Source organism: Schistocerca cancellata, chromosome 2, assembly GCF_023864275.1.
Source record: "Schistocerca cancellata isolate TAMUIC-IGC-003103 chromosome 2, iqSchCanc2.1, whole genome shotgun sequence".
NCBI classification, from domain to species: Eukaryota; Metazoa; Arthropoda; class Insecta; order Orthoptera; family Acrididae; genus Schistocerca; species Schistocerca cancellata.
The window spans coordinates 464,151,526-464,179,046 of record NC_064627.1 but is presented as its reverse complement, the minus strand read 5'-3'; the positions used below and the strand labels follow the sequence as shown (position 1 = coordinate 464,179,046).

The 27,521-nt window shown below is 37.9% G+C and overlaps 1 protein-coding gene across 1 annotated transcript in view; it reads right to left on the bottom strand.

Moving 5' to 3' along the window:
- The window catches only part of LOC126161972 (cytoplasmic dynein 2 heavy chain 1), a 778,966-nt gene that overhangs the window by 186,736 nt on the left and 564,709 nt on the right, over window positions 1–27,521 (bottom strand). The window contains 2 exon segments of the mRNA XM_049918163.1: window positions 692–952; window positions 26,563–26,766. Coding sequence (XP_049774120.1) covers window positions 692–952; window positions 26,563–26,766 — 465 coding nt within the window.

Here is a 27,521-nt window from a genome sequence, read left to right as displayed (position 1 = left end):
AGACTGGAACATCATTGTCATAACTGGAGGCAAACATTGGACCAACAACTAAACCCTGAGTGACATCTGAGAACAATGTTTGCATGATAACTTTGATTCACTGGTGACTTGCTAATATCTGTTTTTTGGGTAGCTGTCGAATCACAGTAATGTGCTATTTCAGAAATTAACTTGTTTCACTTTTTACAAATAATATAAAAAAGTCAGTAAGATTAAATAAATGTCATGTGAATAGGGCCTCCCGGCAGGTAGACCGTTCACTGGGTGCAAGTCTTTCGATTTGACGCCATTTCGTCGACTTGCATGTCGATGGGGATGAAATTATGACAATTAGGACAACACAACACCCAGTTCCTGAGCAGAGAAAATCTCCGACCCAGCTGGGAATCGAACCCGGGCGCTTAGGATTGACATTCTGACACGTTCCACATCATTACAAAGTGTCGTAATCATGATCTATGGAACAAGTACTTATCTAATCTAATCTAATCTGTCACGCTGACCACTCAGCTACTGGGGGCGGGCAGTAGGATTAAATGCCTTCCTAAAATCAAGCAGAGTTAAAACAGTTGCTTCACATCTAGGTGCACTGGAAGTACTCTGAGTACACTTATTATTAGTAAATCTTATGGTCTGACATTGAAAAACTGTAATGTCAGTCAAAATAAAACTGGTTTTATACAGTAATTACCTGTAATATTAGCAAACCATTTTGAAGTGACAATGTGTCTGGTGGTAATCCTTGAGAATGCCATACTAAACACTGCTGTTCTGTGCTTAGAAAGTCTGTTAGAGAGAAATGTTCTGCTTCTTCCCATCCCACTATCTTCTGCCAGTGAGACACATGTTTTTGTCTTGAATCTTCTGGTTCACTACCAAGATAACAAACAAATGCAGCTGCCAGAAGACAAGAGAGTGGCATGTTTATAAGCTCTTCAGACAGTGTAGTTAGCTGAAATAGAAGATTGACATGGTATCTTAGTGGAATGAACTGAAAATTCTCACAAACAGAAATGAAAATCCTTTACAATTATTAAACTATTAATTTTGTATAATTTCAAATAATTGATACTATTGAAACATACCCTGAGATCAACTACTGAAGTGTGTTGGATAAACATGAATTATGATATAACTTGAGCATGACAAATTATGACAAAGTGATTACATAGGCATAAAGAAATAGTGATGTTCATTATTCTCAAAATTCTATAAATTATAAACAAAATAATAACTCACAAAGTAAGTTATTGTTCAGATCCCAAGTTCATCTGTATCATTTAGCCCAAAGAGTTCTTAATTATTTTCAAATGGAATTTTCTCACATCCAGTCTCAGAACAGTCCAATTTCTATTACTCTTTCACACTAACAATTGTTTTTTCACCAATGGAAATTCTTTCCAATTTTAGATAAATCTTCACAAAATTATTGGATTAGAACCAATAATTACAAAGAATTGTAAGCTCTACTAAGTGTGTTCAAAATGACTCTCTCAAAATGTACCACTTATGTTAATTCCCAGGTAAAAAATCGTATAAGAGTGAGATGAACTCACACTCTGAGAGTTCTTTTTGCATTGACTTAAAATCTTCTATTATTTACATTGATGAAGTACTGGGCTTACTACCTGACATAAATTTCAACTTGATACCTCTACCCATTCCTGAGAGAAAAGAATCTTAAAAGATGGACAAACTAACAGAGACGGACTACAAATACCAAAAAAATATTTTTATGTCATATAATAAAAAAATAACAATTTTCAGTTTTTATCATTTATCTGTACTGTGATACCTCTCATATTGTCAAAATTTTTCACTCTAGATCAACGTGAAGTATCCTGTAGGTTTTGTTGACTGAGTTTGTGAGTATCAGAGTATGTGATGTAAGTTGCTGTGTATTTTGATTGCACTGACTTAGAAGCCAACGGTCTGTGACATAACAAACTTCAACTTGATACCTCTACCCAATCCTGAGAAAAAGGGAGCTTAACAGTCAGTCAGACAGACAGACTTACAGGCAGGCACAAAAAAAAGTGATCCTATATTGATTCAGTTTTTACCGATCGACGTATGGAACCATAAAAAAACATTCTCATTTTATCATTACATGATAACACTTCAAGCATGTTGACCAGAGGAGAACATGCAGAGACATACTCCTGGCTGACACAGGCTGCAACAATCATACTACAAATATCTCTAACTTGGGAAGAAGTAGAGAAACACACCTAGGCCAGTATCATTTTGCTAATGAGATTACTCTGTTTGTCTCTATTGCATATAAACTTGAAAAATATAGCAAGTTTGAAAATAGGCCTGAAAATCAATACTGGTATAACAAACCAAAATGATTTCTGATCAGCACATTTAGAAGAAAACTGCACAAATTAACATGAAGTCATAGAACCAGTCAGTGAGGTTTTATATTTAGAACAATTTAAATGAATGACTCAACATCAAACGAAATATAATAGTAAACATTGTCTGGAAACTATTTAGTAAACCAAATAGAGTTTATAGATCTAGTATTTTAATGCATTTGAAATAGAAACTTGACAATTGGTGTGTATTACAAATTTTTATTTGTGGAAATTGGGCCTGTAGGTTCTCAAGAAAAAATAATAGTCACCCCTCAAAAAATAGCAACTGGTCACCTTGGAGTGCTGTGGATATTGTACAACTGGAAGCAGGAAGTCAAGTGGTCCTACACTGTTGACGTGAATAATGTCAATGAAGTTGTGAGGAAGTGGACGTCAGTTGTATGGAATCAGTGCAGTAGGATAGCTCAGTGTGAAGGTATGATAGAAAGGAGGTATTGTGTTCTGGATCACACTATAAATAAGGTGTGTGATTTGGTGGAATGTCTGCACAGACTATTCATTGTGTCTACAAGAAATTGTGTGCTACTCACAGACATGCCATTTGGTGTGAAAACAGTAGTTAGAAAAAGATTGTAATCAACAGGAACATTTCAAGAGATATTATTCACAACAGCACATTCAGGTTCAGTGTGTCAAACAACACAGAAACTGGATAGTAGCTGACTGGTGGATGTTATGTCTTCTGATACATCACAATTTTGCCACTTTTCAAATGATGTGAGGTGTCAAATGCCACAGTGACAGAATGCGTCATTTAACCTGCAATGTGTGTGGGGTGTAGTGTTGGGCAGGTATGGCTCGGTGGTGTGTTCTGGGAGTTTTTGCTCCCATAGCTTGGGCTGATTCAAACAAGTTACCACAAACATGAACCAGGATTTTTATTTCAACATTGTCAGAGACCAGCTTTATTTACATCTTCATGGTGAATATGCCGTGAACATCCCCATCTTCCAAGGTAACAACAGCTGTTTTCACAGGTTTGCACACATAACTTTCTGGTTTGACAAACACTTATGCACCATATAACGCCTAAATGGCATGATAAATCACCTAACATTAATCCCAGAGAAACATCTGTGAGTTATCTGGATTATTGGGTGAAACATAGAAATCAACATCCCCACAAGATGGTGGCTCTACAGGATCTACTCACAAGTAGTTGGAAATGGAATATCTGAAAAACTTGTGGACTCTATTCTACACTGAATTGAGATCACTATCATGAAAAGATGTGGTGCTGCATGGAGGTTGACTAATTTTATTTCCAGTGTGTTTACTTTATACATGGAAACTATTCAAACAATGTGGGTGGCTCAAAAGGCAATGGAAAGATGCACACTGAGGTTTACTCAGAGATAGAATGCAAACAAATGGAAGAGAGATCAGAATTGAATAGATTATGTAATTATAACTTACATTACTGAAATTGTGATAGGTAGAATCAGATGAACGGATGGTAAATGGTTCTAGAAAGTTCTTTACTGGATTCCACGAGATACAAAGACTGAGAATAGATTACATTAGGAAAATGGCATGAGTAACATGGATTCATTTAGCTGAAGACTACAATGCATGCAGAGGTCAGCAGCAGGCCTTTATCCAGCCATGGTCATCAAAAGACTGATCATGAGGATGATCTGCACTATCTCAACACAAAAGTAACAAGGCAATTCACTTGAGTAATGAATTATTAATCACTGGTTTCCAGTGCACAACTGTATTTTGACGGTGAAAACTGCCCTTATGCAGTGTCAGGTTTCAACAAAATCTTTCATCTTAAGTGCAGTGGACCAAAAGTTTAAGGTGTGTTCTTGCACTCCATCGGAAGGCAAAAACAGCAAAACTCCTGTGCAACCTCATTTGTAATAGTATGAAGAAATGTTTCAAGTAGCAGAAGGAAATGAAAATATATCTGGGCTCAATGGGTCATATTTACAAGATGATCATCACTAACTACATATACAGTAGAGTCTCGATCATTGCAAAATATATGGAGAGTACAGCTCAATGACAAAGCAGACAACAATGCAATCAACACTGACGATTAGCTCGCTGCCCTGTTGCACGAACATCTGTTGTCACTAGGTTTGTTGACTGTGTGTTCCGTTGTACACCTTACAAAGATGAGTGCTGTAACAAAAAAGAGGAAATTTGTGCCTTTGCATCTAAAATTAGAAGCACTAAGATGACTTGACAAAGGAGAAACAATAAAAAAAACTTGCTCTCGAATATGGTGTCGGTGAAGTTACTGTTGGAGACTGGTGAAGAAACCGACTTAAATTGGAACAGTTTTCTTCACAGAAATGCTTACACAAATCTCTCAGTCGAAGAAGTATAAAGAAGTCAGACTTCGAAAAAACAAGTGAGGCATTGTTCGTGTGGTTTACCCAACAGAGACAGAAGGGTGCTCCAATTCCTGGCCCAAACTTGCACGAAAAAGCTTTGTTTTTCAGAAACCAGCTGCAGGAAGGAGATTACAATTTCGCCGCTAGTGTGGGCTGGCTCGACAAGTGGAAGAAGAGGTATGGAGTGCGTCAACTAGACGTATGTGGAGAAAAACTCTCTGGTGACGCTCAGACCATTTCAAAATTTATCGTCGAGTTTTAAAAAATCATAACTGACGAAAATTTGTCTAATGAACAAATATATAACTGTGATGAAACTTGGCTAAATTTAAAAATGTTACCAGTGAGAACACTTGCTTCTTGTGAAGAAAAAAGTGCTCCTGGGCACAAAAAAAGCAAAGAGCAGCTCACAGTTATGGCAGCTTCAAATGCAACTGGAAACCGCAAACTAAAACTAGTTGTGATTGGGAAGTCTGCCAAGCCAAGAGCATTCAAGAATGTATCCATCTCAGCTCTTCCGGTTGTCTATACATATCAGAATAATGCCTGGATGAACCAGGGAAACTTCAAGAACTGGTTTTTTAACTCATTTGTACCTGACTGCAAGAATTTTTTAAAAGAGATGGGACTGCCATGCAAACCAATTTTGCTCATGGATAATGCGTCCTCACACCCAAGTGCAGGAGAACTGCAGTGCGACGTTATCCGCGCCTTGTTTTTCCCACCAAACATTACCTGTCTCATTCAGCCCATGGATCAGGGCGTTCTGGAATGTCTAAAAAAAAAGTATCAACGGCGATTGCTAGTCAATCCTGCATTCCGAAGACACCGAAAGCACTGTAGGAGCTTTGAAGAAAGTGACTTTGAAGGACGTCATGTACTGGATTAGTGAATCTTGGAGCGAAATAAAGTCAGACACAATTTCTAAGTCATGGAGGAAAATTCTACAGGAAAGTATGCCAGACACAGAAACTGAAGATTTAGCAGATGAGGATGATCAACCATTGTGTAATTTAATCAGATGATTGCCAGGGTGTGAAGAGGCAGAAGTGGTGGAACTAGGCGAGTGGTTAAGTTCAGACGAACAGTTGTAACTGACAGACACTTCTGTAACTGATATGGTTAACATTCCATCACAGTGTGAGAGTGACAAGGATGATGAGAGAGAGGCTGCACCGATGATGAGTCACACCCATGGCTATGCTGCTCTCGAGGCCGCCATATGCTACGTGGAACAACAGCCTGAGGCGACACCAACTGACCTAGGGCTCCTGAGACGGTGGTGTGACATTGCCGCAAGGAAACGTTGCAGCTTCGCCCAACAAAAGACACTTCACTATTACTTTTCTAAATAAATAATTATTGTTATTCTGCCAATGCAAATGCATGTGTAAATACTTTTATTTTAATAAAGTTCATATTTTGACCTGTATTACTTACAATATCATAATATTTCTTTTTCCCATTTAGATTTTGATAGTTCGAGTTTTTGATAGTTCGAAGTGGTTCTGGTCCCGTTCACCTCGAACTATCGAGACTCTACTGTATTTCATTAGTTTTCAAAATTGCAGCATCCGTCTAATTTCTTTTTTTACTGAGCTCATGCACAATATTTTCTGATTGAGTACAAGAAAATGCTAGCAATAAAACTCATTCATTGCCTCTGAACATACCAGTTCTGATAAAACATGGCACAGCATAAGGACATAGTTCAAGTTTGGAAAATATTCATACACTAACATGCTACAACAAACAGTTTCTAAGACATGATGGCAGATTTATTTTACAGTGAAACAATTGGCATAAAAACATCACAGTAATGCTCATCAAATTCCAGTGGTAGATGTAGTAAGAAATAGGTTATGCAGCACCGACAAACATACTCTCAAAATTCCAATTTAAGAAAGAAAAACTTTCTTTCCTTGTAACATGCTTCCTAAATAACGACCCAGATGGTGAAATTCAGAGAAATTTAGGCCTCTATTGTAGAGTAATGACAAACCTTCTTCCCATCTCCAGATGGATCAGTAAGGCACTGCATAGGGACATAACACTCCAGAGCTTCAAAGATACCATTCAGTCCTCAGATTTCATAAATCTACCAGTGACAGCTAAATATTTTATTTTAACAGAATGGCCTTGGTGGAAACACATTCTGATGAATGCTCTATGAATGTAATAATGATTGTGGTTTCAGGCAAAAATTGTAATGGGAAGTAGTTGTATGGCGTTAGTGTAGGAACATCTACTGAAGAAGCTCATTTCATCAGATCCACAATGACACAACGTCTCTTATGCAGTAATACTTATAGGCCTCACATTGGTTTGCAACTACTGTAGTGTGATACTTACGTTAGCCCCATGCTTGGAAAATTATGTAGTGTACTTCCTGTCCTACATTTATTTATTACAAGTATTTATTTAATTCATACTCTGTAGATTCAAGTAGCAAGTGAATCCCAATGATATGAAATGTGTCAATTTGTACATACTTCAACTATAAGTTATATAAATATAGTAAAAAACACAATCTAAATATAATATCAAATGAAGAACATGTATCAAATCAACAGAAAATTGTGTTACACCATGGAAGGATCAATAATATACAAGAAAGCAAAGTTAAGCTAAATATTACAATGAATCAATACATGAATACCTAAACTCAAATTTACATATGTCTATGATAGTGCTATACATGGAAGAATCCTGGAGATACTAGAAGGTATCAGATAGATTATACTATGGTAAGACAGAGATTTAGGAACCAGGTTTTAAATTGTAAGACATTTCCAGGGGCAGATGTGGACTCTGACCACAATCTATTGGTTATGTATGACCTGTAGATTAAAACTGAAGAAATTGCAAAAAGGTGGGAATTTAAGGAGATGGGAACTGGATAAACTGAAAGAACCAGAGGTTGTACAGAGTTTCAGGGAGAGCATAAGGGAACAATTGACAGGAATGGGGGAAAGAAATACAGTAGAAGAAGAATGGGTAGCTTTGAGGGATGAAGTAGTGAAGGCAGCAGAGGATCACGGAAGTAAAAAGACGAGGACTGGTAGAAATCCTTGGGTAACAGAAGATATATTGAATTTAATTGATGAAAGGAGAAAATATAAAAATGCAGTAAATGAAGCAGGCAAAAAGGAATACAAATGTCTCAAAAATGAGATCGACAGTAACTGCAAAATGGCTAAGCAGGGATGGCTACAAGACAAACGTAAGGATGTAGAGGCTTATCTCACTAGGGATAAGATAGATACTGCCTACAGGAAAATTAAAGAGACCTTTGGAGAAAAGAGAACCACTTGCATGAATCTCAAGAGCTCAGATGGAAACCCAGTTCTAAGCAAAGAAGGGACGGCAGGAAGGTGGAAGGCATATATAGAGGGTCTATACAGGGGCGATGTTCTTGAGCACAATATCATGGAAATGGAAGAAGATGTAGATGAAGGTGAAATGGGAGATACTGCGTGAAGAGTTTGACAGAGGACTGAAAGACCTGAGTCGAAACAAGGCCCCGGGAGTACCGTATATACTCGAATCTAAGCCGCACTTTTTTTCCGGTTTTTGTGATCCAAAAAACCGCCTGCGGCTTAGAATTGAGTGCAAAGTAAGTGGAAGTTCTGAAATATGTTGGTAGGTGCCGCCACAACTAACTTCTGCCGTCGAATATATGTAGCGCCACACAGGCATGCTTTACAGGCACAAAGATAAATACTGGCGCCAAAATCTCTGCGTCAGTAAATAAATTAAAAAAAAAAAAAAGGTGGAAGACGAGCTTTTTTCTCCGCCCCGAATTTCGACCACTGCATTTTCATGCATTATCCAACGAAGTAAATACAAATTCCGTATTGTTCATCTTCGAATGTAGCAGCTTTTCAATGTACTACGAAAATCCGACTGGCAAGACCGTTTGCGATGTTTGTCAGTATGGCCAATACTACGTTCTGATTTTTTTCCTACCTGTGAGAAGAGAAGGTTGCTAATGGGAACTTTTGTGACTTCTGAATCACATGCAGTATTCTCTTCACCATAAGAATAATACGAATATAAACATTTTGCCATGTATTCTTTCGTGTTTGCTGCTATCTCATTTAAATCCTGTCTGCCTAATAAACTACGAAACTAGAGTGAGATAACACAAACGCGGAAGTATGCACATATGTCATGTTCATATTCGTATTATTCTTATGCCTAATAGTGATACAGTCAGAAATGAAGCACGACAATTGACTAGATTTTTAAATCTAAGGTGACTCTAATTTCTGTGCAGAAAATAATGTACTACAGAGGCGTCTGCATAGATTTTGAAACGGAGAAAAATTTTCGCTAAAATCTCGTTCAGAACATCTTCTGTCATACGCAGTTTATTATTTGGTTCTTGTTGATCATTATCAAAGAAAGCAGCAGTGTAAATAACAACAAATAGCAGTCTCTTGCCATTATTTCGCTACTGAGACAATTACGCTCTTCTTTTTTTATTGTAAGCGGCGGTAGCACGCACAAAAGCAAACCATGCCGCGAGCGGCGACAGGTCGTGAACATTCATTATCGGAATGCGACAAACAATGCATGACACAGTACAGTAATGCATTTTCAGCTTAGAGTGACGAAAACACCTATAACAAAGAGAACGGCAATTATCAGATCAAAGAAAAATATGCAATCAATTCAAACCAGACGAAGCACATGAAAAACGAAGGGTACCCGTATAAATAAGGACGGAGCGCCTGACGCATAGCAATGGCTACCTGGTAAAGCTTAACTGCTAAGTTTACGGCTCGAACCAAACTACTGTAGCTGTATCGTCATTCATTCGACCTGAATTGTGTCTCATATTACAATGGACCAACTTTGTTTCGATTTGGAGGTGCTTTTCTCTCCCCTTGAATTTTGAGTCTCAAATTTCAGCTGCGGCTTAGATTCGGGAACTTTTTTTTCCTTTATTTCGAGTCTCATTTTTCAGGTGCGGCTTAGATTCGAGTGCGGCTTAAATTCGAGTAAATACGGTAGACAACATTCCATTAGAACTACTGATGGCCTTGGGAGAGCCAGCCCTGACAAAACTCTACCATCTGGTGAGCAAGATGTATGAAACAGGCGAAACACCCTCAGACTTCAAGAAGAATATAATAATTCCAATCCCAAAGAAAGCAGGTGTTGACAGATGTGAAAATTACCGAACTATCAGTTTAATAAGTCACAGCTGTAAAATACTAAGACGAATTCTTTACAGACGAATGGAAAAACTAGTAGAAGCCGACCTCAGGGAAGATCAGTTTGGATTCCGTAGAAATATTGGAACACGGGAGGCAATACTGACCCTATGACTTATCTTAGAAGAAAGATTAAGGAAAGGCAAACCTACGTTTCTAGCATTTGTAGACTTAGAGAAAGCTTTTGACAATGTTGACTGGAATACTCTCTTTCAAATTCTGAAGGTGGCAGGTGTAAAATACAGGAGGCGAAAGGCTATTTACAATTTGTACAGAAACCAGATGGCAGTTATAAGAGTCGAGGGGCATGAAAGGGAAGCAGTGGTTGGGAAGGGAGTGAGACAGGGTTGTAGCCTCTCCCCAATGTTATTCAATCTGTATGTTGAGCAAGCAGTAAAGGAAACAAAAGAAAAATTCGGAGTAGGTATTAAAATCCATGGAGAACAAATAAAAACTTTGAGATTCGCCTATGACATTGTAATACTATCAGAGACAGCAAAGGACTTGGAAGAGCAGTTGAACGGAATGGACAGTGTCTTGCAGGGGGATATAAGATGAACATCAACAAAAGCAAAAAGAGGATAATGGAATGTAGTCGAATTAAGTCGGGTGATGCTGAGGGAATTAGATTAGGAAATGAGGCACTTACGGTAGTAAAGGAGTTTTGCTATTTGGGGAGCAAAATAACTAATGGTGGTCGAAGTAGAGAAGATATAAAATGTAGACCGGCAATGGCTAGGAAAGCGTTTCTGAAGAAGAGAAATTTGTTAACATCGAGTATTGATTTAAGTGTCAGGAAGTTGTTTCTGAAAGTATTTGTATGGAGTGTAGCCATGTATGGTAGTGAAACATGGACGATAAATAGTTTATACAAGAAGAGAATAGAAGCTTTCGAAATGTGGTGCTACAGAAGAATGCTGAAGATTAGATGGGTAGATCACATAACTAATGATGAAGTATTGAATAAAATAGGGGAGAAGAGGAGTTTGTGGCACAACTTGACTAGAAGAAGGGACCAGTTGGTACAACATGTTATGAGGCATCAAGGGATCACAAATTTAGCATTGGAGGGCAGCGTGGACAGTAAAAATCGTAGAGGGAGACCAAGAGATGAATACACTAAGCAGATTCAGAAGGATGTGGGTTGCAGTAAGTACTGGGAGATGAAGAAGCTTGCACGGATAGGGTAGCATGGAGAGCTGTGTCAAACCAGTCTCAGGACTGAAGACCACAACAACAACATGATAGTGCTCAAAATAAAATTAAGTAAAAATATTTCTAAAACAATTGTGGGTTTAGTGGTGGCTTCCATTTGCTCTCATAAATCCACTGATTGTACAAAAAGTACTCTTTCAGAATTTGTTTCGATTTTGGCAGTTGTTTATGAAGGCATTTGATATGTGGTGGAAGTGCATTAAACAGCACAATGCCGGAGTAATAAACTCCTTTTTGAATCAGGTTAAGAGCTTTCTATTCAATGTGCAGACTGTTTCCATTCTCATTTGTAGTCATGATATTCACTGTAGTATTTGTAAAGGGGAAAGTTATTATGGACGAAGATCAACAAGGAAAACATATACTGTGAGGAGGTGGTAAGAATCCCGACATCAATCAACTAAAGTAGCCAAAGTAGGAAGCCTTAATGGTATACACTTCAGCCACTGAAGCAATAATTCATAGTGCAATATTGCTGAACTATGGTAAATCTTTCCAAAAGATGAAGAGTGTCAGTTGACAAATTACATTTGCTGTCTATATATGCGCCCAAGTATCGTATCCTCAACTTTTTTCAAAGGTTGTCTCTCACTTTATGTTAATGTCTCCAAGATTTCTTTGTGTTGCATGGAACATGATATAATGGGTTTTATCTGCAGTGATGGGGAACCACTTGAAGAAAACCAATTCAAAATTTCAATGGAAACTTCGTTCATAGTTTGTTCAAGGTTGTTAACTGACAATTTGTCAAAGAGAACTGTAGTACCACCTCGAAAAGGATAAATTTACTCTTTATATTGAATAAAAAGAAAGGCGAGTAGTGAAAATAACATACAGCAGCAGACACAGAGCCTTGTGGTACACGACAAACTTATGATGCCACACTCAGATGACGTAGGTTCTCCAGATGGTACATTCAGCATTACAGTCTACTTTCTGTACTTTAGGTTTGAGTGAAGCCACGATGCAACAGTACCATTTAAAACATAATATTCTACCTTTTTCAAAAGAATTTGATTGTTTACACACTTGAAGGCTTTTGAAAGATCACAAAAAATACCTACTACAGACTTTTTTTGTTGGTGGTTGTCAATCAAATTGACTTTTGCTGAGGATATTACGGAAGTTGAAATGGTTGAAAATCAATTTGTGCACAAGTTTTTCAAGAATTTTGGAAAAGATAGTTAACCCTTGAGTGGGTGTGCCTATGTATACAGTGTGCCAATCACAAAGAACATTGTTTTGTACCATTCCATTGTTGTTTTACAATTGTGAGCCCAAACCTGTTCCTTCATTACTGCTTCAGTTGTGTTGTCACACATCAAGGTGAGCAGCAATAACATAAAGGAAACAGCAAGCTAAGTGAGAACAAAATTACGATCCATGCAAGAAAATGGCCTAGATTTCAAGCTAGCAGCACAATCGTACAGTGAGGCAGTTATATATGAGATAATTAATAATCAATTAAGTGGTTGGCAGGGATCTGATGAAACTTTGTTGTTTAACCCCTTAATGCCGAATGTCATGAATTTGTATCATACCAATGCTGTGCTAGTAATTGGAAGATTAACTGTTTTATAGTGCCAATGACAGTAGGTGCTGAGTCTCCTGAATATTTCAGGTACCTTTGAAGTGCCACGATTTTTGATTTTTATCTTTCATCATAGAAAAAGAGTTCTGATTTTTATCTTCCATCTAGAAATTTATTCAGGTATTAAGGGGTAAATTTTTTGAGTGGATCATTAGTGTGGGGTAACACCTAGCCACAGAAAGACTGATATAATGAAAGTTTATTTTATTAATATCTAATTAAACAGTGATTCAGCTCATATAATGTAAGTTCAAGTTATTGTAGTGTAATTAAACTAAGATTTGACTGTGGTTCTGCTCATAGATATTTATTTTGATAACATGACGACACACATCCACTCGTGTTGCGAGAAATGGTGTGCCCACTTGAAGATTAAAAGGGAGACTGGGCAATAGTTTGTGACATTATTTTTATCACTTTTCTTAAAGAGCGGTATTACTACAGTCAGTTATCGTTTATCAGGGACAATTCCTTCTTGCAGAGATGTACTGAATATGTTGCATAAGACTGGACTTATACATTTATAACAATATTGTCCATACCAATGGACTCTTTATTTTCTAAAGAATTAAATATTCTTTCATTCCCATTTAATATACAGTAACAGGAAGCAAGGATATCTGTGATGTTCTGTTGCTTATTGCTTTCTGTAGAAGAGCCATTGCTTTGTGCACAGCTCATTTACAGCCTGCCTTCTCTGCTGCTGTCAAAAAAAAACTTCTCTGCTGCTGTAAATAAAAATTGTTCATTATTCCTGCAACCATTTCAGGTTTCCTTATAATATTGTCACCTTGATTAATTTCCATAGGTATCATATTCCCTATTTTTCCACTAGTTTCCATCTTTATCAAATTCCAAATGATTTTTATTTTCCTGACTAGCAATTTCAGATTTTATGCACATACTCTTAGATTAATTTATTGTCCTCTTTAGGGTGCTACAGTCAAGTCTGTAGTGCTGCTGTTTCTTTGCGTCAGTACAAGTGTTAAGAGAACTATATAACATCCTCTTTGTTCTGCAGGACATTTTTATTCTGGCACTGAGCCGTGCCTGCTTGTCAGTGGCTACATGACTGTTTCTAATTAATTTTTTCAGAAAGTTAGCATCAAAGAGAGGCATAAATTCATTTAAAACTTATTATATTTTCTATTTACATCGGTTTCACTGCAGACTGGACCCCAGCCTATTTCTTGTTGGCTGTAGCTGCAATTTTTAAGGGTCTCATCATTTATTATCCTAAAAGAAATCCAGCAATGATCAGAACTGTTACACAGACTGTTGTCAGTGAGTGTAAGCAATTCGCCATTGAGGTCAGAAAGCCAATTAACAATTGGACGTACACTGACACTGTTGACTCTTCACTTAGATGTAAATAAATTATCAATCCAACTTTCACAGATATTAGTAAATATAGTTGAAAAATAAACTACTTTCATCAGGTTAAAGAACTCAACTCCATATTCAAAATCTAGTTTACTGTTGCTCAAATTTAGAAAATTCACAGTAAAGGCATTTTCTATTCTTAAATTCTTGAACTCTGAGCACAATTGGGATAAAAGAGATTCTAGTTCCCTCAGGAACACATTCATGTTCCCTATAGGAGCTTGGTAAACCACTAACACTACAATTGACAAGTCATTTATAGTAATCTCTATTCCACATACTTTGCTACGCTGTTCTGTACAGTAACACGCTAAATATAATGCTCTGTAACATATGTTATTTTTTATGTAAATTACCATACCACCTTTCTCCAAAAATATTCTACAGTATACGAAAGCATGCTGTCTGTTCTTTCAGATATGTCCAAAAGAACGGAAACCACATGTGCATATAATTAATACGCCTGGCTGGGCAATGGATCTACCTTCTTCAATGTGCGTGCACAAATAGGTCCAACCTACTGTGGGAATCTCAGAGTAGCGAACTTGGTGGAAATGGACAGGAACTGTGTTAGATGGTGCTCGACTGGAATGTGGATCAGCTATGAGGCATGCCGAGATAGCCTGCACAGTTGTGACAAAGCTGTGTCTCGGATGGTGCACTGGTTAATGCACCTGCCTAGTAAGCAGGAGATCCTGGGTTTGGATTCCAGTCACGTACACATTTTTCACTCATCACCGCTGATTCTATCTAATGTCCGGATCCAGCTGACAGCAGTGATCCCCTTCCTGCCCTTTCCTTTCTTCCCCTCTCCATCTTCAATTTACATATAATTTTACAGTAATGCGTTGCTAGACAGTAATCATTCAACTGCAATATTTTGACACCTCTCCCCTAATGTTCATTAAAACGTACTACATCAGAACCTTATATCCCTTGATGATCCTCTAAGAGAACAGATATTTACATTACTTATAAGTCCTCTTATACTTTGGGAAAACTGTTATTGCTTCGTTATTTGCTGAAAATGCATATTTTCACCTAAAGAAGTGCCTGAGCCCTTTGAACAGTAGGCTCATTGTTAACTATTTCACAGATATTTTCAGCTGGAAAATTGGCCTAATGAGGCTACTGGAGCCATTTAAGTGGAGTAGGTTCCAAATGTGGATTTATTTTGTTGTCTGCTACCATAATTTATGCACTTAAAAGGATATCTAATACTTATTTTCCTGACCTGGTAAGATGCATGACTTGTTTAATAAAACTAAAATTACTTATATCAGCAGCACAAGTGTTGCTAAAATATTTGCAAGTCTTTGATAATGTAAAGTTTATTTGTGAGATAGCCTCATTCACACAGGACTGTGGATCAAGTAGAGTCTGTCTGGAATATTCACATATTCACAATACCTTGGAGCAATAAATCACCAAAATTTTCTCATTGAGTGTTTGTATAACATCACAATCTTTGCAGGGTACATTGTTAGAACCACCTATTAAAATCACGTAATCGTTTTTTACTCTTTCAGGATTGCAGCCAGCTATGAATTCTTGAATTTTTACACCAAGTTTCATAATTCCCCACATTTCACTGCTGCTGAAGCTGTTTTTTACTTTTTTTTCCCTCACACATTCGGATACAGTTTTATTCACAACAGAGAGCTTACTGCTTCCAGAAATTTCACTTCTAACCACTGAAAGTTTTGGCTATGGCACATCAAATGTAACATTTTTACGATAACTTCCTCTTTCTAGAACATTAGCCATAGTCACTCTGATACATGAATTAAGCTTTGGTCTAAGACATTTCATATGACACTGTTATTAGAAGAAGCTGAGTCGCAGATAGGCAGAACAAAAATAGTGTTACAAATAAAGCTTTTGGCCATTAAGGCCTTCGTTAACAATAGACGGACACACACACACGCACGCGTGTGCGCAATTGCAACTCACACACATGATTGCAGTCTCAGACTGTGTGTGTGTGTGTGTGTGTGTGTGTGTGTGTGTGTGTGTGTGTGGTTTTTTTTTTTTTTTTTTCCTACGGCTATTGTTGACAAAGGCCTTAATGCCAGAAAGCTTTATTTGTGACAGTCTTTTTGCTGTGCCAATCTGCGACTCAGCATCTCCACTATATGGTAAGTAGCAACTTCCCTTTTCATAACATTGTCACATTCCATCCTGGATTTGCCACTGTTTGATTGTTATTACAAGTTGTACAACTTTGCTTCTGCCATTTTTTCCCCAACATTGAGGCTTTAACGAAACAAATTGGTTACACATGTATCACTCAAAGTATTTTCCATTGCTGTCCACTACTTTCTCCCATCTTTCGAGCAGTGTATGAATCCCATGTCGAAAAAATTGTTCATCTTTTGAAGCGATCCACGAATCGATCCAGTTTGTGACTTCTTCACAAAATTGGAAGGGTTGGCCCGCCAGCCCAGCCCATACACCATTGATCTAAACAGGAGATAGTCAGAGGGACCAATGTCTGGAGAATACGGCAGGTGGGGCAGGACTTCTCATTTTAATATTTCCAAGTACGTTATGATCTGTTTTGCAACATGGGGTCGAGAATTGTCCTGCCACAAAATCACTTTTTTGTGCCTCTTGCTGTATTGGGGCAATTTGTCTTTTAATGCTCTGCTCAAACGCATTAATTGCTTTCGATAACGAGCACCTGTGATTGTTTTACTTGGTTTTAAGACCTCATAGTACATGACGCCAAGCTGGTCCCACCATATACAGAGCATGATCTTGGAGCCGTGAATATTCAGTTTGGCCATCAACATGGAAGCATGGCCATGATATCTCCATGATTTTTTGCGTTTAGAGTTATAATGAACCCATTTTTGTCCCTGGTCACAATGCGATGCAGAAATCCCTTCTGTTTTTGCCTCTGAAACAACTGTTCACAAACACACAAACGCCGTTCAACATCTCTTGGTTTCAGCTCAAACGGGACCCAAGTTCCTTGTTTCTGAATCATGTCCATAGCCTTGAGATGTTTTGAAATGGCTTGCTGTATCACTCCCACTAATCGTGCCAATTCTTCTTGAGTATGACATGAGTCTTCACTGAGCAATGTCTCCAATTCTGCATCTTTGACAACATTCTCTCTTCCACCACTATGCCGGTCTACGATGTTGAAATCACCATTCTTGAACCGTCGAAACCACTCACGACACATTCTTTCACTAATAGCATCCTAGCCATACGTACTTAAGAGCATTTGATGAGACTCAGCTGCCGTTTTGTTCATATAGTAGGAAAACAGTAACACCTCCTGCAAATGGCGAGAATTTTCAATCAAGAACAACTATATGATGCAGACACAAATCGACTAATGTTGGAATGAGGTTATGTTGACTGAGACCCAAGCTAACTGCCTGATGTCTGTGATCTGTTTCTCTTGACCGCTACTTACCGTTGTCACTACCTATCAGCTAATGGTGGAAGCAAATTTTACACCTAGTATTATTAATATTAAATTTACCCACATTCACAGACCTCATATCATTTACTGTAGTGACATTTTTGCACCTAATGCTTTGTGTTTTTTGTTTACTATCTTCCATTCTGATGATTATTTACTCTATCTTGTGGCAGTTCATGCATGTTTTGCTTTGACCTTAGCTGCATAATTTCATACTTCACCCTGTCATTTTCTCTTCATAGGCCAATCATTACACACTTTAAACTTGTAATATGTTCACTATGCTTTATGAATTCACTTTTGCACTTCACATACACTACCTTTTTAACAGATCACTGTAATTCACTCTATCAGCAAAATCACATAGGCCCTACAATTGCTCTTGCTGCCACTTCAATGTTTTCTGTGTGGAAGGTCTCTGAGGGCAAACCATCAAAAATCAACTTCAGAAAGTTAGGCACAAATTAAATGAAGGGAATTCAGCTTGAAGGGGACTACATGCATTGTAAAAAATGCATTATTAATCTGAATTAGTAATGAACTAAGAAGATTACATCTTAACTATTCCTTGTGGGCTCCTGACTGAAGCAGCAGGTGGCATTATATATACACTGATCTGCAAAACTTAAAGAGGAAAATAACTTTTGTATGATGTTTCATTGAAAGTAGGATATGGTTCCTAATACATTAGTGTTCACCGTGGTTGGCAATGCTTGCTGTGCTATGAGCTCCAGCACCAGTCTCCAAGTGGTGAGGAGTTCTTGTGTTAAGGTGTTCCATTACTCCAGCAGTGGCTGACAAGTGCTTGATGGTCATTGGTACATGTGGATGTGCTGCAATTCATCTTCCCAACACATCCTACACTTGATCGAAGGGTTTGAAGTTGGAAAGATAGACAGGCCAGTCCATTCACTGAATATCTCTCATTGCAAGAGATATTCCACTTGCATTGTTCAATATGGTCCTACAGTTTCATCCACAAAAGTGAGTTCAGGGTCAAATGCACCACAGAAAAGACACATGGGCATGGAGTACAGTTTTACAATAATGTTGTCCAGTGAGTTGGAGGTCAATATGCCCACGCAACATTATGCCCAGACCACCAGAATGATAATGTTTGACAACATTCCTGGATGCATTATGTCTTCTCTTCTGTTTCTGTCCATAATCACTATGCAGACTGAATCTCCTCTCATCTGAGAAGAACACACAACACCACTCCTCATTGGTCCAGTGCCTATGCTCTTCGCACCATTGCAAATCTCTGAACATGGTACACTCACAAGTCTACAACATTGTGACACTGAACTCCTTCCTCATGTGCATGTTTTCAATAGTGCATTTTGCCCTAACTTCATTTTGGTGGATGACAAAGGCCAATCACACCAAACTGTTCTGGCGGAGGAGCTCCTGGAATGAGACGATATTCAGCAAATGGACTGGTACCAGATTCCTGGTTAAATCCCAATGAGTACATATGGAATGCATTGGGGAAATCCACAAGCACCAACAACCATCCAGCAGTTGTCAATCATGCTGGTGGAAGAATGGAATGCCCTATCAAAAGAGCTAGTTACCGATCTTGTGGCCAGCAGGAGAACACATTGCACAGCATGTGTTGCCATCCCTGGTGATCACACAGCCTATAAGAACCAAGTTCTATCTTTTATAGTATGTAGGGGATCACAAAAATCTTTGTGATTTCAGTGCAATTATTGTCTTTGAATAAAAGTATCATTTTTGTCTGTCTCACTGCATATTTCTTTCAGTTATCTTCTGTACTACACTGCAGCATTTCTTTCTATGTATGATCCAAGTTTCATCAAGCTGTGTATCTTGACAGTGACACATCACCCAAAATTACTTTCATCCTTTTGTTTTGCACACCTGTGTAGCCCCCTAGCTTGGAGTGATGCAGGATGTTATGAACTCCAGTGATAAGGGAGAGTGCTTTCTTTTGATGCAGTTAAAAAGCTTTGGTTCAGCTGTTGGGCTGGAAACATAAGTTCACAGACTCATAAACATATCAGGTGCACACTGCCATCATTCAGATCTTGAGATGGTTCCTATCCACATTTCATGCCAGTAATCAGCCAGCAAAGATCATTGTCGGCATAGATGCATGCTTACATCTTGGGATGATTATGTGATGAAAGACTTGGACACTGTTCTTATATGTGGGTGTCTTTCTGATTATTTGGTCTTGTCCCTGTTATAGACCTGAATTCTCATACACCAAGATTCTTCTATTCTGTACCACTTGTCAGAAGTAACCTAATTTACCTCCACTGGTGTCAGTTCAGAGCTCTCTTTCCTCCCAGTTTATATGTGCTTCTCACGCACCCCTTCTGTCTACATCTTTGTCTACAAACATACTCTGTAAGCCACTGTAAAGTACCTAGCAGAGAGTACTTAGCATGGTATCAAATGTTAAGAGTCTCTTCCAACTGCTCATGGAGTGTTGGAAGAATTACTGCTTGCCTCTGTGCACACAATAATTAGTACAATCTTTTCTCAATGGTTCCTACGGGAGCGATATGTACAGAGCTGAAGAATATCTCTTGATATTTCATTTAGTACTGGCTCTTGAAATTTTGTAAGCAGGCTATTGCAATATAATTTGCGTGTATCTTCAGAAATCTGATCCATGACACTTTCCCATGAGTCAAACAAACCTGTGAACATAGCAGACACCCTTCTTTATATATGTTCGATATTTACTGTTAGTCCTATTTGTTTTGTGTCTGGCACACTTGAACAACATTCTAAGATGGGATGCATAAGTTTTTCCTCTATAGACTGATTGCATTTTCCCAGAATCCTACCAATGAACTCAACTCTGCCACCTGCCTTACCTACAACCCACTCTATGTCATCATTCCATTTCAAATTCCTGTGAAGTGTTACACCCAGATGCTTGTATGAGTTAGCTGACTCTAACTGTAAATCATTCATATTTGTAGTCATAGGACTTTTTTTTCACTTTATATGGTGCATAATTTTATTTATCTGTATATTTACAGCAAGTTGCCAATATTTGCAACCAACAGTGGTGATTCCACATAGGCAGCTTACATTCACTGCAAATGGCCTCCTGTGGAGTCAAATGACATGTAAATGTGTTTAGAGAGCAGATAAGTGATCTCCCGTCCTGCTACTGTGTTTCTTACAGCAGCTTTTTCTCAGACACTACTTCATTATTGATAACTGCATCTGCAAAAAGTCTGATGTACTTTTAATATTGTCTGCCACATCATTAATGTACAACATGAACAACAAGGTTCCTGTCACACTTCCCTGGGACACACCTGAAGTTACTTCTACTTCTACTGAGGACTCTCCATCCAAGATACATGCTGTGTCCTACTGACCAAAAAATATTCAATCAAGTTCCAAATTTTGTTTGATAGCACATATAGTCATACTTTTGTTAATAAATTCTTATGAGTACTAAGTCAAATACTTTCATAATGTCAAGAAAAACTGCACATAATTATTTTCTTGATCCGTATGTTTCAGGATATCATGTAAGTAAACCAGAAATTGGGTTTCATATTATCCCTGTTTCCAGAAACCATGCCAGTTGGCATGGAAAAGGCCATTCTGTTAGTTCATTACATTTGAGCTCAGAATAAGTTCCAGCAGTCTACAATAGACGGACATCAGTGAGACTGGACAGCAGTTGTATAGATCACTTCTATTACACCTCTTGTACACAGGTGTGATCTATGCACTTTATCAAGCACAAGCCACAGTATTTTGATCCAAATGTATACAGTATATTATGTTTAAAATGAGGGTTAACTCCGCTGAAAATTCTTTGCAAAATCTGATAAGGATCCCTTAAGGCCATGGTGCCTTACTTAATTAGAATGATTGTAACTGTTTCTCAAATCTGTGTTCATTGGGTTTTATCACTGCATCCAAAAATCTCACAGCCTTATCCCACAGGTTTCCAGGCAACATATATATCATCATCATCATCATCATCATTTATTGCCTTATCGGGCCTTTAAGGCCTACAGCAAGAAGAACAGAAGGAAAAGTAAAGACAAAAAGACTTACAAAAGTACTCTATACAGTAGTAAAAGTTACATATGTACATTACAGCTTAAAGAAGAAACGAAAAAATAAACAGGGCATTCAATCAAAGGTTTAAAAGGCAAGAGGGATACATTACAGAAACAAAAAAAACAAAAAAAAAAAACACACACGCAGTGTCTGTCAATTACACGAGAGGAGGGAGCTGTTGCAGATGGCAGTCCATCTCATCCGGTCGTTGGCGTCCTCCTCCACGGCTGCTGGTTCCACTTCTTTCAGGATCGTTGTTATCCTATCCTTCCATCGAGTTCTTGGGCGTCCTCTAGGGCGTTTTCCTGTGGGTTGAGAGTGGAGGACTCTGTTTGGAAGGGATCCGTCTGCCCGTAGGATGTGGCCAAACCATTGGAGTCTCTTCTGCGCCAATATTCGTCCAATGTGTGGCTTTCCATACCGCTGGTATAAATCTTCTTTTTTTCTTCGTTCCCATTTACCTTCCATGGCATTGTAGATGGGTCCATATATCTTCCGAAGTACCTTCCTTTCAAATGCACATATTGCTTCTTCTGCTGTTGCTGATGTTGCCCAAGTTTCACAGCCGTATAAAAGTACTGGTCTCACCAGTGTCGTGTATAGGTGGATCTTGTTCTTCTGCGATATCAGCCGAGATCTGAAAAGATTGTTCAGGCTAAAGAACATGCGATTAGCATTTGTTATCCGTTGCTGTACTTCTTTCGTTACTTCACTTCTATACTTCTATACTTCTATACTTATATATATGCAATTCTGGGGCTGTTTAACAGATAAAGCAGCAAACTGGGTTTTAATCACTCAAAAAGCAGTTCTCAGTACCATAAAATGCATGGTGTCCAGGTTTCTATTCACAGTACATGCAGCTGTGATGGAAGATGGCAACAAGTCATGTTGTGACTGTCCTGGCTCCAGAAATTCATGGGAATGGACTGCTATCAATAGAACATTGATACCACTGGCAGTCACTGAATATATAATTGTTTTGTAAAAGTATTTGTGACACCCTTGTAGAGAGTAGTCATCACAGCATATGATCTAGTTTCAGCAGAGTATATACTATCACTAACATTTGTATGAGTCAACAATAAACCATAATTGTTAATGAGTGGCATAAGACATCTCACGTGGATTTCAATTGAGAAAAAAGGAACTTACTGGATGGAAATAAATCTCACTGCTGTACAACCAAATTTTATCATGAGCACAGATTTGCAAGAGATCTCTGCCCAAACTCTTTGCCTTTACAAATGTCTGCTTGCGTTTGTGTATGTGTGGATGGATATGTGTGTGTGTGCATGAGTGTATACCTGTCCTTTTCCCCACCTAAGGTAAGTCTTTCCACTCCCGGGATTGGAATGACTCCTTACCCTCTCCCTTAAAATCCACATCTTTTCGTCTTTCCCTCTCCTTCCCTCTTTCCTGATGAAGCAACCATTGGTTATGAAAGCTTGAATTTTGTGTGTATGTTTGTGTTTGTTTGTGTGTCTATCAACATGCTAGTGCTTTCGTTTGGTAAGTTACATCATCTTTGTATGAGGGAGGTGGGAAATAGGAGGTGTAATATGTGGTCTGATCACTGATCTTCTGGCAAAGTGAAAGTCTATCAGACTCTTACAAGGGAACATGATTCTGTTACACTATGTAGCTCTTCAAGCAGTTAATGAATGTAAATGGAGTTGCTGTTTCTTTATTGGTTTCAAAATTCTGGCACTATTCTTTCCACTGAAATTCTCATTTTATTTTTACTTTTCCATTTATTCTATGAATTATTCCACTATTTCTGGATTATGCTTAAAATAGTTGATATGAATATTCATTTTACGTCTTGTCACTATGTTGTAGTCAGTTAACTTCCTTAGAAAAAGCTCACTTTTAATTATCTTATGTCATAGTTTTTTCCCGTAATATAGTCCCCTGCAAGTTATTAATGTAACCAGGTACAAATATTTGATATATTACTTTGTGTTATGTTATAGTGTACTGAATTGGCTAAGTACTCTCCTATATGATCTTTAATAAGATTTAACATGTGGATTATTCTCATATAGTGTCCAATGAGACAATTATTCAAAGCAAGTTATAAATCCCTTGAACATTGTATTAAACTGATTGATGGTGTACCACAATCCTTACAGAATTCCAAATGTTAGTTTTAAATCTGATGGTGTGCTAATTCAGTACGATAAACTTAATATACAATACCACCAACAACTACAAATGTCACTGAAACACCGGTGCTTAATAGAAGAGCTGCTTCCCCTCTGAAAGTTCCAAAAATGCCATGACAATGTGGAACACAACAACTGATGCAAACATTGGAAATCTTCACTCTTGCTGCCACTGAAAAGATATACAGCCCACAACTACCAAGCCTCTCTGTAGTGTCTTACGGACTGTCCCCAGAATAAACTTACAATGGTTTGTAATATATTAAGTACTTCAAATTCATCGATGCTATTAAAGTGCAGTACAGGTTGTTTCAAAAATACTTTTATAAACTTTGGGAACAGGTTCCTTACACCAAAACAAGAAAGAAAGTTCATATTAACACATGTCTGAAAATCCTTCATTTTCAAGTTATTAATGAGTTGACAATTTAGGTGATTGCAGCTAATCAACACATAAACTCATTGTAAATGCTCAACATCTCCTGTGCGCTCAATGAATCCTAAGTAAAAAGTTGTTAGTCAAAGTCATTATAAAATATATAATAGTGAAACATCATTTACACCTGCACAATGAACTGACTGTCGCTTCCTTTCAAATACTCCCTAATGGTTTTGAATGTTTTTGCAGGCTTCTGTGACAGGTTGATGAAGAGTTTCTGCATTCAGGTGGTCTGCTGAATAGACCAATTGTTTAAGATACCCCAAAAATAATAATGCAAAATGACAGAGGTTGGAGAACGTGCAGGTCCTTCTCTGCCTACCAATCTCTCACAGCAGATACCAGCCAGTGCATCTCGAACACTGAGACTGAAATGTGCTGGAGCTCCATCATGCATAAACCACATGTTTCTACTTATTTGCAGGGGCACGTATTTTAACACGTCTTGGAGGCTGGTCTGGACAAAGTCCCTGTAGAGAGTACCTATAAGATGAATTGCTTGGAGAACATATGGCCCTATCAGTTAACTTCGATTCCAGCCCACATTTTTAATCTTCAACTGATGCTGATGTCTAGCCTGTATTGTAGCAGAAGGATTGTAATTGGCCCTTATTTGTTGGTCATGGAAATTTGTTATTTCATCTCTCCTAAATGATGCCTCATTTGTAAACAAATCTGAAGACACAAACACACAAACAACGTACTGCCAGTTTGTGCAACAGTCCATCTGCAAAAGTTCACCTCGGTGGGTGTTCAGCAGGCGTAAGATCCTGGGCACATTGAAAATGATATGGATAAACTGCTCATGAAGTATCCCCCTTGCTGAACTTGAAGGTGTACCAGGTGACAGAGCCCCCTGTCTTATGCTGATACCTGGCTACTCTTCGACAACCTGTGGAACGTGCTCTTCCTGGTTACGCATATGAGTAATATATGGTCTTCCTCAGAAATAGTCTGTGGCACTATGTATCCTGTCTCAGCAACTCAACATTATGTGGCACCAAAGGTTGGCTGACATGGCTGTCTTTAGTCCGGAAGTGCCATATGATACAGCCTGCAGCCTCACATTCATTACCGTTCATGTGACTATATATTGTGTATGTCTGCTTGCAAAGTGTATATCCTGCCAGGTTTTAGCACAGCACTTTCAGTTAATTCACTATCTGTACACAATGGACATGTTGGATCCTAGTAAATGAAAAATGTAAACAAGTCTGCCTGGCAATAAAGTGCCATCTAGTATAGGATGAGTGCAAGGGTTAAGTGAAGTTGATATGAAGGGCTTATTTCAATAGTTGTACAAGACCATTTTTGTTCATTTTGAGATACAGAGTCCTGAAGTTAAATGAGTGCTGAAAAATCTGCAGTTGAGATACCAGAAATATTCAAGTATATGGCTTCTTGCTAGAGACAAACTTTTCTTTCTGTTTGTTTGGATTATTAATTTCAGAAGCATCATAGACAGAAAAGTGGAGGTAATGGACTTGTACCACTACTGAAATAAGCCCTTCATATGTTGTATCTGGAAAGCCACTGAACATCAACTTTCAGACATTTGTTTGCATCAACTTCTTCTTCTCATTTTGTTGTATACAACCTTTCCCCAAAATTTGTAAAAGTATTTTTGAAACACTTCATATGTTAGCACTGGGCATCATTCTCACTGTTTCTTTTGAGTCCCTCAGGTTATATATTTACAATAATAAAAACTCCCTATGGGCACAGTTTTGGGAATCCATCACTGGTATTGACCTCAGGTACCAAATATATGGATTCATTTACACAGAGTATGATTACCGTATCACCTACCAATCAGTATTAGGTTGCTGGATGATTTTTGACATTGATTTCAATGAAATATTAATTAAGTTCCTTGCAAAAATCATTGGGGTCTGTAACAGACTTTTTCTGCTGGTTTGGGTATTACCCTTACCCCCCGTCCCTTTGCCCAACTGCTCAAACATATTCCAGCAAAATGCTTTTCCCTCCTCAGAAGGATTTTGTATTAATTTCAATATCAGTATCAGTATTTATAATGTGGATTAACCTTGAGATAATGAATAATAGCATTTTACTGTTTTGTATTCAAGGTGCTTTCTGAAAAATATCACCATAGTCAAATCAAACTATAAAACTATTGTTTCTCTTTCCTTGGAGAGTCAAGAAGTTTCTCACACATTCTTAACTCTGCCTCACCAACATAAAATGTTTTCACTACATCAGTAGCAGAAAGGTTACTGTTCATTCACTGTTCTGTATAAATGATGTTTTTGCTTTTGAATACCATGAAACAACACCAACAAACCTGTTCTGTCCATCTTTGAAACTCATCTCCAAGTTTTTGTAGAAGTCCCTCAGCTGAAGCAATTGTTTTATGAGCATGTGAAAGTTTTATCTCAAGTTCTGCTGCTTCTCTAGTGTACAAGTTCAACTGCTGTCGCAATTCTGCCACTTTGTGATCCACGCCTGTTAGTTCACCACTCAGTTCAGTTACTTGTTTCTCTGCTGCCTGTTGAAAGAAACAATTACACTTTACCAATGTGAGTTTTATTCTAGTTTTAGTGTACTTATTATTATTCAAAAAATCATTTTTACTGTTATTAATAAATTGATGATGCAACATCATTGTATTTCTTGAATCTACATCTACACTACATGATTACTCTTCAGTTCACAGTTAAATGCATGGCAGAGCATTCAGCAAACCACCTTCAAGCCTTTTCTCTGCTATTCGCTCTTCAACAATACATGGTAAAAACAAACACTAAAATCTTTCTGTGCGAGCTCTGATTTCTTTTATTTTATTATGATGATCATTTCTCCCTAGGCAGGTGTGCACCATCAAATTATTTTTGCATACATATGAAAAAGTTGGTGATTGATCTTTCCTGAAGAGATCCTGGGGCAACCAAAATTGCACACTCCAATTTCATGATAATACAAAAAGAGCTGCCCTTCTTTCAACCTTTTCGATGTCCTCCATCAATTCTATCTGATGCCGATCCCACTCCATGGAGCAGTACTCCAGAAACGGATGGACAAGCATAGTGTAAGCAGTCTCTTTAGCAGACCTTTTCATTTTTTTAAATGTTATGCCAATGAATCAGTCTTTGGTTCTCTTTCACCACAACATTATTATATTTTTGTTACTCATTTGTTTATTTATTTGCTTGTTTGCTGCACATATAACAATCAGTTTTGGTACACTGTCATAGATTTTAGTTCACATATACAAAGGTTTAGTTGACATACTTAAGTGAACAC